At 41.1% G+C, this 18156-nt stretch overlaps 3 protein-coding genes across 7 annotated transcripts in view; 1 reads left to right on the top strand and 2 right to left on the bottom strand.

The window, feature by feature from the left end:
• The window catches only part of LOC132905132 (poly(ADP-ribose) glycohydrolase-like), a 473462-nt gene that overhangs the window by 72574 nt on the left and 382732 nt on the right, over nucleotides 1-18156 (bottom strand). The window lies entirely within an intron of this gene.
• Nucleotides 1-18156, top strand: part of LOC132904933 (mucin-2-like) — a 332312-nt gene that overhangs the window by 48385 nt on the left and 265771 nt on the right. The gene's annotated exons all lie outside the window — the stretch shown is intronic.
• Nucleotides 14107-16734, bottom strand: LOC132916029 (uncharacterized). Of its 2 annotated transcripts, none has more exons than XR_009660003.1 (2): nucleotides 15899-16734; nucleotides 14107-14652 (listed from the first exon to the last, which is right to left on the bottom strand). XR_009660003.1 is itself a non-coding variant. In XM_060975774.1 (2 exons), the coding sequence occupies exons 1-2, from the start codon at nucleotides 16635-16637 to the stop codon at nucleotides 14502-14504; spliced, it is 705 nt and encodes a 234-aa protein (XP_060831757.1). In that variant the 5' UTR covers nucleotides 16638-16734; the 3' UTR covers nucleotides 14107-14501. The 2 variants fall into 2 exon arrangements, 1 of the variants encoding a protein (XP_060831757.1); XM_060975774.1 differs by having other exon boundaries at nucleotides 16084-16734.

Genomic DNA, 18156 nt, shown 5'->3' with positions numbered 1-18156 from the left:
GCCGGGAATCGTTTCGAGTCCCACTTGTGATTTCCTGCCTCGACGTCGTTGCTCGGCCATCGATATCGATAAAGCGATTACACCCGTTGCTTATGGGATTGCGTTATGGGATTACATGGCAGAGTCGTTCAAAATGATAGATTTCTTTCGCCGATAATCCTGATACTCGATTTTGCAAGTTCAACGACACTGACGTCCATCGATTGTTCAAGATTACGGCGATAAAACGATAAGTCGTTTGAATCGTCATCGATATTTTTTATTATTACAAATTATCGTGAAATTGATTTTTCTTGTTTTGTATCTTTTTTCTTTTTTTTTTTTGTGAACAAAGATTTCTACGTATTACGAAGTAAAAAAGAAGATACGATCTGTTTGCGAAATGTTAGAACGGTCCGCGCGGATACGAGATAATCGTATCGATCGGTATGCAATATGCAAGAATTGGGCCCGTGTATGCCAGGGTTACGCTCAAATATTTAGCGAGATCCCATCGCATGCTCGTTTTCTGTATCCCGCGATATTTTCACCGGGAACCGTTTAAAGATCCTGACGTGTATGCTGCGCCAACAAAGAGGTGTTTAACGCGTGACGAGGTTACAGAGAGAGCGAGTTTTCACAGATGTTCCGGGTCAGCCAACAGCGAAGGGAAATAATCGGTTGAGCAGAATCTCTGGCAGAAATTGCTAAAAGAGGCGACGAGTGAGAGAGAGAGAGAGAGAGAGAGAGAGAGAGAGAGAGAGAGAGAGAACGTTTTCTCTCATTCTGTCTGAATACTGAGATAGCGATCTTTCCGCGGTACCCTAATTAAATTGAATCACGAAATACCCAGAGCAGGAAATACCCAATGAAGACGTACATTAACAAATTAAAGTGCCTCGTCGTTCGAGAGATCCCTGGACACTTGCCAGTCTTCGTCTGAAGCTAGTAAAAACCGGCTTCTCCTTATGAATCCTTCGTTCCGATCGATTACGAACGGAGAAACTGCCGCGTTTTTAGCACGCTTTCTATCCCATCCTCCTCGATCTTACCGTGACGCTCGAAAAATTACCACTCGTTGCGAACGATCGTGCGCTCGCTCGTTCCTCTGGTGGGCGTGTAAATCCACTTTGGTTGTTTTGTCGCTCAGCGACGCACCACTCAAACGCTGACCCGTTTCTAACGGATGTTATCCTGGTTGTTCGGGTTCTGCTTGGCGCCGGTATCGATCGCTTTTGCCCCACCGTTACGCCACTGTCCGACGATTTCCTCGATATCGGAGATCTCGGTGAAATTGAGATAAAATATGCGATCTTTCGCGGGACGATGCCGGAGAAACGCCGCAGTGTTTAATTTTCTCTCTGCAGTTTCATTCTAGATGAACGAGTAACATCGTGTAGCGAATTGTTCGGACTGGAATAAAGAAAGGCACGTAACGTCGTATGGATATCGATCGTCGAAGTTGTCGTTTGTCCCACGATCTTTCCGTTCTTTGACGTTTTAGCAAAATTTTTCATCGTTCGTAAAAAAGCGAAGAGAAAATAGAAAAATGGAAAGCAAACGGGAACCGACGGGATATACATTCCCGTCGTTTGGAAGCATTTCGTTCTTCTTTTCTTTTTTTTTTTTTTTTTTAAGTTATCGATAAAAGCGTCGCCTAGACGAGGACGTTTTCTGTTCGGGGAAGAGAATTTCTGGGTATGTTTCGTTCTCGAACGGATACCGATTAAACCGTAAAATGCGAATCACGAGATGCCCAGGCCGCAAATACGTCGACGGCGGGATAAACCGACGTCGTCGGTGGGACGAGATGAATCAATAAACCACGGCATCGTGATCCCGCATGCCGAACGTTTACGCGCCCGGCGTCCTGCCACTTTGTCGTTTATTTTCGCTGGCTGCTGAAAAATTCTGGGAAAATACTCGGTCCTAGCGTATTCTAAAAACGACCCCGTTTCTCCTCCGATTGCTTTCCGTTCGATCCGTCTCTTTACGATATTTCTATATTTTGTCCCCCTTCCTTTTCTTTTAGATTTAGTAGGCGATCGTCATCGATACTCGCGTCTCTTCTCCGTCCTGTTTCAGCATCTTTATCCATGAACTTTGAGACGAGTCACGCTCAGAGAATATCATCTGCGCGAGTGGCATCTTTCCTTTTGTTCCATCGTCCCTCGGTCGAGATTAATTGCGCCTCGCGTCGCATAATCAGCCGCGTAACCGTCTACGGATTATGGAAACGCTTTATCGTGTTATACGACCGCGCGTTGCTTACCATTTTACGATTCGACTCGCCGATACGTTATGCTTTCTTATGTAAGTATCCCTGAGCGAGGTTTCAAGGGTGACGACGCGTCAGAGGCGCGTGTAAAATACACGAGTACCGTAACTATATAGCTACCTGCTAAACCTGCACGAGCTCCTGTATTATCCTCGAAGTTTGTGATACGTATATACTATAGAGTGTTTCAGAAACTTATATCATCCTTTATTTTACATCTTCTCCATATTCTATCGATTTCAATTAATTTTTATTTCACACCTATGAAACCCATCTGCTTGTTTTCAAATCGTTTTTCACAGGGTATTTCAAAAGGTTGGACAGGGGATTTCAAAAGCTTGATGGAAGCATACGAATATCATCAGTTTGTCAGAGTATATAACACGTCCATGTAATACACTGTATAAGATACACGGTTGTATTGACCGAAGATCGACGAAAATCGATAAACGTCTGATGGCTGGAGATCTCGAGCTCGAGCGATTCAAAGACGCGTTTGTCGCCGTAAGAATGATTCAGGCAGTTCTCTATCCTCGAAGGGATGCATTCTACCTGCGGCCTGCACGGTATTGACGTTTCTATCGTCACGGTTCACCGGTCCAGACGGCCGTACCACATGAAAGTTAAATTTCAATCGCGACCAGAACCGGACGGAACGGATCTCCGGCATTCGTGTGACCCATTTTGTTGAAAATTTCCGTGCTCCGGCGAAAGGCAGGCTTTTGCTCCAGGTCGAAAGACATCAGAGATCGTGAGTGCCATTAAAGGGTCCTTTCGTGGCTGCAAAGACAGCGAACGTATAGTATACGATCTGCTCAAAGACGATGACGCGACGAACGAGGGAAATTCGCTGCCCGGTATCGTCCTCTCAGTCGCGTTTTACAGCTTTTGCTCTGTAAAAGCGTTCTCTCGTGGGCGGAAACGAAACGGCTGTAAACTTAGCCGCCACGCAACTTCTGGCACTGCAGTTTTCAGCTTTTAGCTTCCGATGCTTCCCGATAATGATTCCCTTGGTTGATAGAATGGCAGCGTCTTAGCGATTAATTCATTTGCAACGAATGACGTGTTCACTGTGGACTGTACGTCAAAGATTAGCTATTCGTACGTAGCAGAGTCTTCTTTTGCTTTTATTCGTTGTAATAGATATATTCATTTAAACAGATACATTACGTCCTCGACTCTTGCTTTTCCTGCTTACTGGGCAAGACGAATAAACTCGTCCTTTCTCATCCGTTTACTCGGCTATTTTCGCCGCTTGACATTGCTTTGAACTTAATAATTTATTTATCCAAGCATTCACGATTGAATGTATCGTTACATCTCAATTATAACTCACGTTGCAACCGATCTAGTTAAAAATAATTCGTCTTTGCCCATTTCGTATTTCACATTTGACGAGCGTATATTTCAATTCATATGGTTCAACGTTGTAGTTTGGATTGTTTCTAAATTTCTTATTTCCCCGATTAACGAGAGAAATCACAGGAAGCCATTCCTGTTCTGCGTTCTTCAACTTCTCAAAACGTTTTCATTAGCTACACGAGATGTTAACACGATTGACACGCAACTTTAACTACATGCGATGCTAAAACGACTGCGATATAATTTCCAAGGCAAGATGCTGGATTTCCTTGGAATTTCGTCTGAATCTATTTGTTTTCAATTAATCTCGTTCGCTAGATTATCCGCGGCAGGAGTCGAACGTTTAGTCCAAAGTTTAATATCTACAAATAGTTGTTACCGTTTAAGAAGTGACGTCACTGAAAATGACGTGAACCCACGAAGGTGTACACATCTTTCAAAGGAAAGAACATAAATACCGCCCTCATCTTTTGAAGATTTCTCATTCCACGCATCGTTCCCGCGTTACCCTGACGTATGACTTCTTTCAAATACTTGAACCCTGTGTTGCCTTTCCAAACATCCTCTGTCATTCTCCGATCACGTATATAGAGTGACGTAAAGATAACGCTGCTCAACTTTTAATATCATATATTACATTTTTGTGACTTGTTATCATCGTGGGATCTTGCTACCTTCCCTGGCAATCTCCTTACGTGATTTTTCTGTCGTTCGTCGTACCTACGCGCGTGCATACGCTGCTCGAAGAAAATGTTTCAAAACAAATGGCTCGATTCCAGCTAATGAATTAGAAGCGACAAGGTCCTGTTTACTTGATAGATTCATGTACAGAGTATCGCGAAATATGTGGCTGATGTTGTTCCATAAAAGAATTCGTGCGCAAGACTTTCCAAGGTTGAGTTTTATCTTCCGAGTTATAAAGAATTTAATTTTATCCTAGATGTATGTACAAGGAACAAACATATATTACGAAAAAAAAAGAAAAATAATAAACAAACACAAACAGCAAATATAAAGATCAACGTGATACGGAAAACGATCCTCTAATTGTTTTTCATTGTGTATATGTATACACATCATAAAAGAGGAACTCTTACTGGAAAATGATTGGAAGGAAAACAAGCTTGCGAACAGCGGAGAGAGACGCTCGTATAGTCGCGGATAGGCGCGAGTACGCGATAGAGTTGGGCGAGGAATGTCTGTGATACCGGGGGGATCGATAATACCCAGCAACGTGCCGGTCGACGTGATGCACACGTATATACGCGCAGATGCACCGCTTTGCTAGAGGGCCACACGTTGCACACGTGTGTGTACGTGTTTCAGCCCGTGTGGAAGAGAAATGTACGAACGTGCCGCTACGTAGGCAGACATCGGCGCGGCGTCGAGAGAGTTAAAACAAAGTGTACGAGGCTGGTTGCATCGGTTTTGCACGCTTCCTCGATTCAATCCCTCTCTTTCACCCATTCTGTTCCTCTCCTCCTTTCGTTCACCACCCCTCTTCATCGTTTCCGCTCACGCGGTTTCGTACTCTTCTTTTCGTCGCGCGTTATCGACTCACGCGTGTCACGAGCTCGGCTTCGCTCGTTAAAGCTTGATTGGCAGCGTGACGCGACGAGTTATTAAAGAGATACGAGATAATCGCGCGCCCTCCACTCGCTGCAACCTATCGAAAGCGTCCCAGGTATGTAAGTATGCCTTGCGCGTGCGTGATGCGTGAGATTTGATAAAAGCGGTCGATTTTAGAGGTCGATGTAGACAGTAGGTACACACCTACTCACATAATGGTATCGCAAAGCTTGCTTTTGTTGGCCAGAAATAATTTCCTAGTTCTAATTTACGGAGAAAATTCCTTTTTAAGTAAGTTAATCTCAAACGTGATACAAATATTTGTTATAAGATAAGATTTCGCAGCGATTCCTTGACAAAGTTTTCTTTTGTTTCGAACAATCTGTTAGCTGTAATTTACGAAACAAAGGTATTTTTTATTTGGAAATTATGAGATAACTGCTTATATATTGCGTGAAGCTTTAACGGAAAGATTCGAGAAGACGAATAAAACGGTAAACAACGAGATTAAAATAAATATTTTCAGTTAAACGAACGATACTTTGGTAAGAAATATACGTAGCACCTAGAGAGAAAGAAAATGCGTAAACACAGCAGTATTTCAGACTCAATCCGAAGCAATAAGAAAACGAAACTCACTGCTGAGAAATATAATTCTTGAATTATGAATTGTTCCATGCCGCGATCAGGCGTGTTCAGTTATCTTTGGGTTTGTTCGTTTGTATTTATGGGTTGTTTATTTACAGTTTCATTCTGCTTATTTATCCTTTCCACTTTTTCATTTAGATACGACGTATTTATAACCAACTTATTTTCATTTTGTAATATTCGAAGCATAATGAAACAACGTTGCTGGCATATTACTGAGAAGTAGTACTTTGCAAGTAGGATCGGGCTGATTCGAAACGAGCAAACGAAGCAGCAGGAGGCGTATAATACGGATGTAAACGCGTCTTTTATCGTCGAGTTAATTGGCTGTGCAGAATCGAAACACGGAAGCACGCCCGGAGGAAGGTAAATTAATCGGGTTCCGAATTTCCTCGAGGCTTGTGCTATTATCCGATGAGATACGACTGCACGAAAAACCGGACTAAAATTCGCAATAAAATTGGTGACGTGGTGTATAACGTGTTCCGCGAAAAAGTTTACAAATGTACATTGGGCGAATTAACATTGTATAATGTTTGGCTATCCGAGTAATTATACGTATTTTTATCGGATAAAATTACCCTGTTATGACGATGACGAAGGTTATTGATTTCTATTACACCTTACCCTACTTACATAAATAATTTTTATAAGTAAATAAAATTCTAATTAAGAATTTCTAAATAAGAATCCTTAAGGACGTAGAAACCTAAAAAGACAAAATTAAAAATTGGGTAATGATCAGAATCATGACATTTTCCCGGTCAGGCAGCCGTTTTAAAACATTGTGTGGCACAAACGGTTCCAAGTCTAAAATTGGATATCATACGTAGTCGAAAAAGCAAGATTAGGCTTCGGGTATGTGAACTACGAGGGAGAGGATGTTGTTAGTCACATTCACGACCGGCCAGAGAATGACGGCGCAGTTTAGCTGCCAGGACGTTACTTTGGATTTATTGCGTCCCCAGTCGGGGACTCTCTACTGGTCGAACGGTCGACGATGATGACACGATTCTGTTCGTTTTGTTGGTTATCAGGTATTCAAGGGAAATTTCGCCGAAGCAATGATCAGTCTTCTTTGAAAGCAATTGCTTGTCTCTGGGCCACCAATTACTTTACTCTTTTAAAGATTTTTCTCATTTTTCATATACTTCTCAACTTTATTAAATAAATTTACTATCGATATTTGATTTTTAAGAAAGGAACGACCTACTTTCATAACCGAATTTATCACAGCTAGATGACACAAATAACGATTGAATTAACGACAGAAATAAAAATTGAAAAAGACAACATTTGTATCATCACTGTCCTTTTCTTTTTGATTTATAGAGTCGATCATTGTATTGTATCTTCCAAATATCTCAATTATAATTCCATTTTATAAACTTTCTTTCGTTTTGTACATTTCATTTATACACTTATTCTGTCTTTTATCTTGCCGTATTTATTCAACATCACCCGACAATCTTCCATTCCAACCACGCACTTTCCCTACCTCTGCCATCCAGAATAACAAAATTTTGGCTGCGAGCATATTTAAATTTGCCAGCTCAAGGTAGTTTCGCATTCGTCGACCGCACAACGCCAGGCTTTTCCGTTCAGTTTACCGAAATGGATGTTAATTTTCACCATAAACCTCGAGTAACGACTTGTAATTTCAGGTACGCCCGCCAATGTGCCGCAATTCCACACCGGTCCGTTTATACGTTTCCACCTCCCTCGTACCTTCCTTTCTCTCTCTTTCTTCCACCATCGACCGTAGCGGTTTCATCGTTTCTTCCTCTGGCTCGTCTACCTGTCTGTCTCCGTGCTCGTCGTTTTCACTCGCTTGTCGTCGCGACTGGCGTCCTCCGCGTGCACACGCTACCTATTCATCTCGATTATTATACCGACGACGGACGGAGGCGGGATTTCATAAAAGCTCGGTGCAACGAACGCGCTCGCTGACCCGCTTTTATTATTTCCTACACTCTCTCCTTCTTTTCGCGTTCCGTTGTTAATTGCCAGGAGCAACAGGTTCGTCTAGGAGGGTCCGTAGGCGGCCTGTTCGGCCTCTGGTCCTTCCACGGATCTCCTAGATGAACTGCTCTTCGCGTCACGATCTGTCCAACATCTGACATTCTCCATTTTTTCATACGGACTTCAGATAAACGTATTATATGTCACGTGTAACGTTTTCCTTTTATTTTTCTTTTTGTATCTTTCATTCTTCTAGCTTCCTTCGTTTTAGTTTAGAGTAGAGTTAGGAATTTTAAAATTCATTTGTTGGATAAGTTTAATCGTTTAAATTGACGGGAGAACATGATGCGTCCAATTTTTCTTGCTATATGACTCGATATTTAAAAGAATCGAAATATATTTTTCGTTCCTTTTCCGTTGATTTGGAAGTAGCGGAACAGAGTGTTGTTGGATCGATTGCATCGACAGTAACGAATCCTTTGATTGCGAAAGCGATTTATTTAGTCAACCGTATTTTACAATTGAGATCTCAATAGCAATATACATTTCATCGGGATTGGATACAACGTAAACGCGGTAAATTTGATTGCCATTGTTACCGTTGCCGGTATTGTTTGATTGATCTTTGATCGATACAATTAGAATTACCCTTTACCAAATTAATATCCCGTGAACGCGATACGTTAACAACGACATAAATATCGAATTAGAAACGTTCCCACATTCTCTTCAAGTTCGTTTCATCCAGATACCGTTTCGCTAGGTATCGATTCTACGTTTCCAACAAGTAAATCCGCCATTGACGTAAGTACCGTCGTATATTCATGCGGATAAAGCCTATGATGCTTTCATATCTACACTGTTACAAGTGTCGCTTATCAACCTCGAAACGAACGTTCCTTATCAAATTTTGGTCTACCAAACGATCGATCGGTATCCTTGTTTCTCGTAGTTTGCAGTTTGCACCGGTAAATCCAGTGTCGTTACGATCGAGTTGCTTCGAATCGGCTCCACCCAACGATTTACGTAACAACCGTTTCGCAGTAGCGAACGATTAAAACGATTGGAAGTTTCTGCGAATCTATCCGACAATCTTATCGAACGCGTCGACATAACTCGACTTGAATCGTCGTTACGTTAACGATTCCGAATCGCGAATCGAATACGAGTAGCGAGTTTCCTCTCTGGATACTTTGGTTGAAAAATGTTCGCTTGTCCCTTTCCCTTTGAGTTTCTTTTCGAAGTTTACGAGCGGAAACTGGGCGCGGTGGTGTTCGCCAATCTCACGTTTCTAATCGATGAAACTTGCAACAATCTAGGATGAACTGATTATCGGTTTCGACGAGAGTTTCTATCTGTGCGAGATAAGCTTTGGATAAGCGCGGAAAACGAATCGAGCCGGAAAAGGACGGATGGAAACGGGAGGATAAATCTTTAATGCGATTTGGATCGAAGCTGCGTATAATTTAACGAAAGATACGGGCACACGATCGTACACGGGCGAAGAGTTAACTGCAACATGGCTAACAATCAGAACTGAGGTAAACAAAACGCGATTGAGTCGTTCAGCGAGGATTAATTTTTTTGTCCTAACTCTCTCTCTCTCTCTCTCTCTCTCTCTCTCTGTTTCTCTCGATGCAACTTCCCACGTTTTCGGGAACCATTGTTTAATTTGTTCCGCTAAAATATTGACATTTCCGTTGTATTGTCCCTGTGGAATATTGCAATTAATCGAATCATTAAATCAGAGTTAAATTTTAATCGGTGGACAAAGAACTTGGTGTTTTTTTATCAATTTGGGGTTTATACTCGTATAAAGAGAAAGAAGCAGAATATATGAAACGTACTGTGGATAAAGGAAAGTTTAACTTGTTTGCTAGTTGTATACGCGAATGTTAGTAACTTTCGTACGAGAAATTTTTCTATCATGCCAATAACATGTAATAACTACTGTGGAACGATGATTTCTACTTCACCACTGCGCAACGTACTGTTACAATCGCTGTTTCTCTGCAAATTTCAGGAGGAGATCGTTTACGTACACGAATAGGCTACACGAATTAACGTTATTTCGTAAATTGAATAATTGTCTAATGCACACACTGTTAAATTACTATTGGTAATATTACAAACGTTGGACCTTCTACTTTTTTCGAGTAGGTAGCTAATTTCGTGGTAAAATCTACTTATCGAATGATCTACACGAAAATTAAACTCATCAACTCCCACTTTTGAAATATTATTAATGTTGCTATTACAATACACGATTGGTATGAAAATTTTCAGAAATCAAAACCTAGATATCAAATCTCATTCACGAAGTTGACCAGCTAGGCTTTTGTGTAGCTCGAATTATGATCTTTTCAAACCCTTTATCTTTTGAACGTTCTTCCGTCCGTCGTTACGCATATAAACGAAAGGTGAACGAGAAAGAGAAGACACGAAACCGAGTCGACACCCGCGAAGAAGCGCGATCGCGGTCGACTCGTTCGTTATTCGAGGAAATGAAATCGTAATTAGCAGGCGGTCGATCCGAAATCGTCGTGGTGCATTTTCGCGACGCGATCGACAATGGCGGGAAATGGATTGCCTCAATTTGTCCGATTGAAACTATCCCGACACTATGCTTGGAATTCCTATTAACCTTTCTCGATCTCCGTTTCTCTGCGGCTCTCTTTTACCCTCTCATCGTATTCTCCTCTCACCTATGCCGTGTTTCTCTATCTTTCTTTCACTCTGGTTAGTCGAGCTGCTTTCGCTATATCTCCGTCCACCCCCACCTCACGGCAGTTTGGGTCTGCTTCGCCGCGATATTTCATTTGGAACAGCCGGGAGGGGAATCTTAGGCCGATCCTTTAAGGGTCCCCCTTCTCGTGTGTCCCTTCGTTACTTGCATTTATACACGTCGCTTTTACTTGTGCCTCCGGTCTTCTCTCGCTCCTGCTGCCTCGGAATGCGAGCCATTTTTTAGCCGGTAACACGCTGCTTCGTTGATAGTTCCTTCCGGGAGAAATTAGGCTGAACAGTCTGATTTATGCGTTACGCCTTCGTCGAGAGATGATATCGCGATCACGCGCGGATATTCGCGAGACGAGTCTCGAGAAATCGTTTCTTAATGACCGTTTAAACGATACCGATGTCCTCGAATCAATTTCACCAGCGCGGTATCACGAACGAGAAATTGAAATTCCCTTTGTTGCAAATGTGCTTGCAGTTACATATCGTGTTAGTCCGAGGTAAATATCTAACGTTTACGACGTTTACGAGGTGTAAATGCGAGGTTGAATTTTGCATGACATACATATCCTGTGTAGGTATGATAGTATGATGTACGCGCGATAGGCCGAAGCAGCGAGTTTGTTTCCGTTGGGGAATTCGTCGGTGAATGAGTTAAAGTTCGTTAGTGATTCCGTCGAGGACCGTTAAAGTTTATTCGAGTTAGCTCGAGTCGGTTTCGAAATGGCTATGGTCCGACGATTGAAAATTCATTAAAATAAAGGTACATTCTGTTGGATGCTTTTAAGTACGAATGCTACAGGAAGGAACATGATAAATCATACTTCTTGTTTTCTCTAGAAAAGTAGTTCTAAAATTCCACGCATCGTCAAATAATTCTATATTAACTAAACTGTTTTCTCATTCATTTCATCGATTAAATGTACATACCTGTGCTGTACCCATTCTTGCATATTTTATAAATATCGATTAATTTAATCTCATAAATATCTCTATTCTTTAAAAAGTTAATCTATTTTTGCACATAACGGGTGATTTCTCTTCTCAACTTCAGTCGTGTTAAGATACCCTCGTTTGGTCGCCAAGCGATAAAAAAAACCGACGTAAAGTTATCAAGGTATTCCTTACGCGGTTTTCATAATTTTTCAATCTCTGGTATAAAATACAGTTGTCAACGAAAAGACTTGGTTATTTTATCGAAAGAATTGGACGATCTCGTTAATCATTTACTCAAACCTAACGCGAAGAAGGTAGAGTCGGTAGCATGATGTATTAATCGTCGAGCAAGTAGAAATCAGTTAGAATAGATCTTGGCATGATATTTCAACTGGAAGACCGGGTCTTTCTTGCCCGTCGCAAGCATTCGCATTTATTACGAGCTTTATTCCGTTGAGCTTCCCGTGATCGGCTATATAACCGACGCAAACACGACCCACCTCGCCTTCATTCACGGCCCGGAAATCAATTATTCATGCAGGATTCCCTTCTCCGGATTCTCGACGGCCGCTTCTTCTTCCACGAACGCGACTCGATTGGATTTGAATCGCTAGAAAGCTGCGTAAAAAATCAAAATAGAGAGAGGAGCGAGTCGAACAACGCGGAGAAGGCAAACGTGGCCGAAGGAAAGATACGTTCGGCCGGATGATCGCTTTCTCCTGACGTTCGCCAATTTACGATTCCCCCTCGAATTTCATCTTCTTCCAAAGAATACTCCGAAAGTTATTCTATACGGAGTTTTATGAAACGTAGAAGAAAAATGGCCCATTTTGAGAAAATTTTATACGAAGAATAAAATGGATATATAGATCGTATGATTCGATATATTTTCGATTAAATCTTTTATCCTTCCGTTCATACGACACTAATAATTTACTAATAATTAAGAATTACTAATTCACCTTTCTCTTACACCTCAAACTTTTCTATAGCATTTAAAAAACTCTGGAGGCGATAATTATTATAATTCACTATATTACTGCAATTCTTCTAAATATTATAGTTCTTACAAGTTCGTACTATATTTTATTTTTTACAATGTATTTTAGATCTCACGAATCTTACTCGAAAACGAAACTCTGATCGATCAATCGTTTCGTTGGTAATTTAGATTAATTGTCAAATATATGTAGACAGTAGATGCCCTGCTAGTTCTGAATGGCAGTGTACGAAACTTTAGAATACACGTGTCTGTTGAAAATCGTGTTTCATTGATAGACGAATACAAATACGATAGAAAATTGAGCAAATGTTCGGTAACTGAAGGTAAGAACGAAGCGTAGTGGTCATGCAAATATTCTTGGGATTCGTTAACGACACGCATGGGTCTCTACGAGGGAGACGATTCGCTTTGTTCAACGCCAGAGGGTTTTGGATACAGAGGAGTAGCAATGCACGTCGGGATAATGGATGACTCTGGTTGGTAACCCGTCCGCGCTCGTTTCTGCCAGTCGATGACAAGCCAATGGCAGAAAGACGAAAAGAGGGACGGAAATGAGGGGCATAAGCTCTCGGGTCATTGGTTTCCGCTGGAGCGCACTGTGTCGCGCACGTGCCAATTCGCGACACAAATTGCCTCCTAACGAACACCCCGCTGAATCAAATCTTGTGTACACTTTGTCGGAGAAACATGCGAAAAATAGTTGCTATTACTGTTATCTTTGTAGAAATGGCGTATTTAGTTAATTAGTAAATCAAGAAAGATGGGTCATTCATCTTGTTAATACTTCGAAGTTTATTCATCTTTTATCGTATTTATCAATTGTCTTCAATTATATTATATTCATATTTGCAAGAATTAAAGCAAATCCGACTAAATATTCGTTTATTAATTTCTGATTCTATGAGAGCAGAAGTTTCTGATTAAGGAAAAACAGGTGGGAAGTCATCATTTTAATTCGATTACTTTTGCATAGAATCACATTACGCAACATACAGTGATGTTATAAATTAGTATTGATTACATTTGATTTTGTCGTTTCACGCGACAGAAGAAGTGTCGACTTATAGTAACGATATTTCATTTACAAGTAGAAAACTTTATGACAAATAATTTTTGCCATTCTTTTTGTTGGTAATTCCATGGGACGAACGAATCGATCGGCAAAATAGGACCGATTAAATGGAATTGTAGGATGTACTTGCCAATGACTTTGAACGAGCGATTGATTTTATACACGACGAAATTAAACCAATTATTGGTTAACAAGTTTCATCGAAGATCACGCGATACCGGGGCACCAGAGGCTCATTTACATTATCGCGCGGACGCTCGGTGTCGGTTCTCGTATCCAATTGACGAATCAATTAACCCGAATTCGAGCGGTGTAACGATTTTGTAGCGGTGACCGGAGATTTATTGCGTCCTCGGAGCGGTCCGCAATTTTTCATTATTGATACATAGCCCGGCCGAGTTCGCGACAGAGTACAGGACGTTCTCCACTCCGACCAACCCGTCTGCACGGATAGATTTCGGGGATACCGTGTCCGTGTTGCTTCTTTTTCCCTAAACTCGCCGCGATCTCGCTACCGAACATTAATCACCAAAGTTTTCAAGGTTGCGCCCAGCCTCGGAATCCTGTCAGCCGAAACAGCATCCGCTAAAACGGATAAAACGTTCCGGACTCGGGGCATTTTATTCTGGACGTGGTTTTCTTCTTTATAAACCATCGTCTTTATTTCTTTTCAATATTTACACATAGTTTTATTTAGATTTGATTAGTAATTTAATAATAAAGGACAGGCAAGCTGGAAGTTAATTAGATATTTTTTACATCATTTGGTATATACCATGGAACAGTTGTAACACTATGTCGTCATTGATTCCTACAGTGACGGAGAAATTTAAAAACTAATCGCAAGTGGCATTTGATGTTGTAACTAAAAGCTAGTTAGCTTTTTATATATTGTACAGAGATTACGAAAGTATATACGAGTTTCAAAAAAATTGGCTATTACGGTGTGTCCATTGCTAACCGATTCCATGTAGGATGATCACGAGCCACTGCTCATTGTGCAACGCTTCTTTCGTCTCTGATAGTGTTAGTTTCTCACTGCGTAGTAAACCTTTCAACAGCAGCATTCTCAGTATTTTCTCATGGATTAAAACGAAATCTTTCATTCTACAAATAAGATAAAGTGGTCAGATTAGCAGTTTTAACATTTTATATCGACGTCTCGTTTCTTTATTCGTTCTTTAAGCGTTCGGTAATCCTTTTTCGCAAGTTCTTATTATCTCGTGGAGACGATGCGATTCAACTTTACTTAAAAATATCGCGAGTAACCGCGGTGGTTGCTCGCCGCTGGTCAAATAAATGTTATTAATATTACATTGTGTTCCGCTGGACCATTAATAATCGCGGCTTAAATTAGTTACGCGCGCGCACACGAAATGAATTGGTAAGTTCGTCCGGGGGAAGGGACCGGTAATTAATTTCAACCTCGCATAAGCGACTGTAAATTACGGCCTGGTCAGGTATCGGGGCAGAAATTTATCGATCGATAAATGTTGTTTTTGCGTATTTTCTCTTCGTAAAGCCACGGGCTGTACGTTCAGGAAAACGATGCACACCCTGTACGAGCATTATTTGCAAGTAATCTGGGAATGTTCTAGCCGAATTAACCGAGCGTTACTTTTATAATCCTACCGAAAGCTGCATCCACAATACAGGGATATAATTCCAACGAAACCACTCCGGATCTCCTTCATTCTCAGAAATCTTTCAGGTCAATTTTCCCTCCCTAAATATCCTTCACAACTCGAAAGCACCGTAGGCCAAATATTTCTCCGAGATAGAACTTTCTGTGTTCTTTCTTAGTCACTCTTAAATGGTGTAGAAGATAGCTGGAAATACTACATTGATCTATGATCCATAATGGTTTTCTGCTTAGTTAAAATTTTTCTATCTACTGTCCAACCTTTTCTTTGTGTCATTTTTATTTTTCCGATGTAAATCTCATATAACAGAAACTTACTTATAGGATATAAAACATGGAGAATTTCATATATTTCGAGGTATCTTGAAAAACGAAGAAATGCTATAAATAGGATGTTTCTATCGAGCAAGATAACAGAGATAGATGTCTGTCTAGTATTCGGTTGGAAGAAAGACCCATTGGATATTTTGTACAAATTTGAAGACGAATTATGCGGATTTTATTTGATATGTATACTGCACCTATATACAATACGCTTCTATGTACTATAGTTTTACTGTATATCGTCTCATTTTTTAACATAGCGGCAGAGACATTTAAAAACTACATGGTCCACAAAATCGAATCCCACGGTAAATCTGTACATATCAACTCTTCGCTATAATCGAATATCAAATCGTAAACCTAACTCAAACCAAAATTAAATAATACCTTACCACCTTAAATCTCCAACCTGCGCGACTACTTCTCTTCTTAGAAGCTTTTTATTATCGGATCCGATGCGACCGATCGAGTAATTCACAGGATTGCCACGATCGTCTTTATCGAACGGCTTAATTTCCGACGACGTTGGCATTTTGTTGCGTCGCATCGTGGATTCGGTCGATTCAGCTTACCGCAGAATTTCTCGGGATCTTTTATCACGACGTTTACACGATGGAGAGGGCCTTTCTTTTCGGTACGGGGGCGGCGGCGATGCAAGGCTTCTCGGAAGGTTGAATCCTCGTACATGTGTTTCAGAATGGTCGTGCTCTCCGCTCGAACGAGCCTCACCGCCTCTTCCACTGTTTCTCCACCTCCTTTTGCCTTTCCTCCTCACTCTCTCTCTCTCTCTCTCCCGAAAGAGGCTGTATAGGTTCCTTAGCTGTGCCGACGGGGCGGTATCCTTCCAATTACCGGATGCAAATATTGCCGCGACGAGAGCGCGCGGTTGAAAAGGTTTACCCCGGCCTGAGGACGTCGAAGGCTTTTCACCGGGGCCTCGTTCTTGCCCGGCGATTACGCGGCAATTAACCGATCCGCTCGATTTCGCGAACCTCTCGAGAATGCCGCTCGCGCACCGATCAGGGTCATTAGTCCGCTCGCGCGATTTATTCTTAGGGGCGGCGTCATCAGGCGAAAGATACGTTTGGCCGCCGTCCACCCAATGTACGGAATAGTATGTAATCATTATTGTAAATTGCACTTGACGATTGACGCTTCAATGTTATTTCTTTTTGAAAGTATTTCATCGCTTACCATAAAAATCTTTTATGTACGTTCGTTCGTCATTGTGCCAGCCGCTTAAAAATGTTGGTATTATAAAAGGAACGACGATTCCTTTAAATAAATAAATATAATATTTGTGATATTTTTATCTTATGGTGTTCAAGCTGTTATTAATTACTTTTAAAATGATACCTATTATTACAATATCCTTATTTCTTAAAAAAATGTACGAGAAAGTTCGTGTCGTGTAAGGAGTAAGAGAGCACCAAATTGCTTCTTTCACGTAGATTCTACAATCTTACGAAATTGAAAGCGATTGAAGTACTTGTAATATTATAATAAACTATTGCTCGGTCTTTAATTTCCTGGTTAGCGCGATTGACGTGTTTATATTTAGATACGAAATGCTTATTCCTTTTCAAGCAAGTCCTGCGAGGCTCGATCTAAGGTCCAGATACTGTTTCACGGCCCTTACTTTCTCTCTCACACGTTCTACACGAGTGATAAAACTTTCGACCCGTTCTCCGCAATGATAAATCACGTCGTTTGTATCGCTACGGGAAATGGAGTTGAAGAGAGAGAGAAAGGTCGAGTTGTTCGGGCGTTCGACCTTTTATCGTATCGCGTATTTTCAACGATTCGTTCTACGTGAATCAGGCTCGATCGTTTACTGCTCTGCAATCGGCTGCGGTAGTTGAGTATCGTCGTTACGTCGGTTCTGTGATCTCTCGTTTGGGGTTGATCGATTTTATTTGGAGGTTTCGGGAGATCGAAATGGATTTTTTTGGTTCTTTGGTCTGGTTTCTATTTCTGGTTTCTATGCGTGTGGAATGTGGATCTCGTTAATAGTATACTTGGAAGAGATTAAAAAGTCAATGACTGTTTACGAGGTCGTAAAATGTTTGTAGCTAGGAAGAAATGTAGAGTTTCCGATGGTCGTGTGCGAGAAATTTTTTGAACGCCAGATTTACTCGATCGCTTGAAGTAGACGGTGCACCGATATGTACTGTAACCGTTACGAACTACCGGTTTCTCCTGTAATAACGCGGAACGAAACCATAGCCACGCTTTTATCGCGAACCATGTACAAATACTCTGCAACACGGATCGTAATATTTTTCTTTTTTCTTTTTCTGTGGCGTGATATCAAATTCGGAAAACCTGTTCCGTTTTCATCGAAGATATGTTTACAAAATTTTACAAGACCGTAATAGGACCTTTCGACATTCTTCAAATATTCAAAAATTCTCGCGATACTTTTACCACACATCGATGCAAAATACGAAAAACCTGCAATATCCTCTCAAAGGAGTATCGTTATGTTTATTCCACTCATATCCTATCGATATACGTATGAAGTTTTAATAAGATTTCGAAAGATTCTTCAAGATATCGTCCTACGTGACATTTGTCGGATACACGTGTAAAGAATCGAGCATTGTGCTCCGTTATTTTCACGATCCTTGTGTTCCAAGTAATGC

Source organism: Bombus pascuorum, chromosome 1, assembly GCF_905332965.1.
Source record: "Bombus pascuorum chromosome 1, iyBomPasc1.1, whole genome shotgun sequence".
NCBI lineage: Eukaryota > Metazoa > Arthropoda > Insecta > Hymenoptera > Apidae > Bombus > Bombus pascuorum.
The sequence above is the reverse complement of the archived record's forward strand: the minus strand, read 5'-3'. Positions and strand labels throughout refer to the sequence as shown.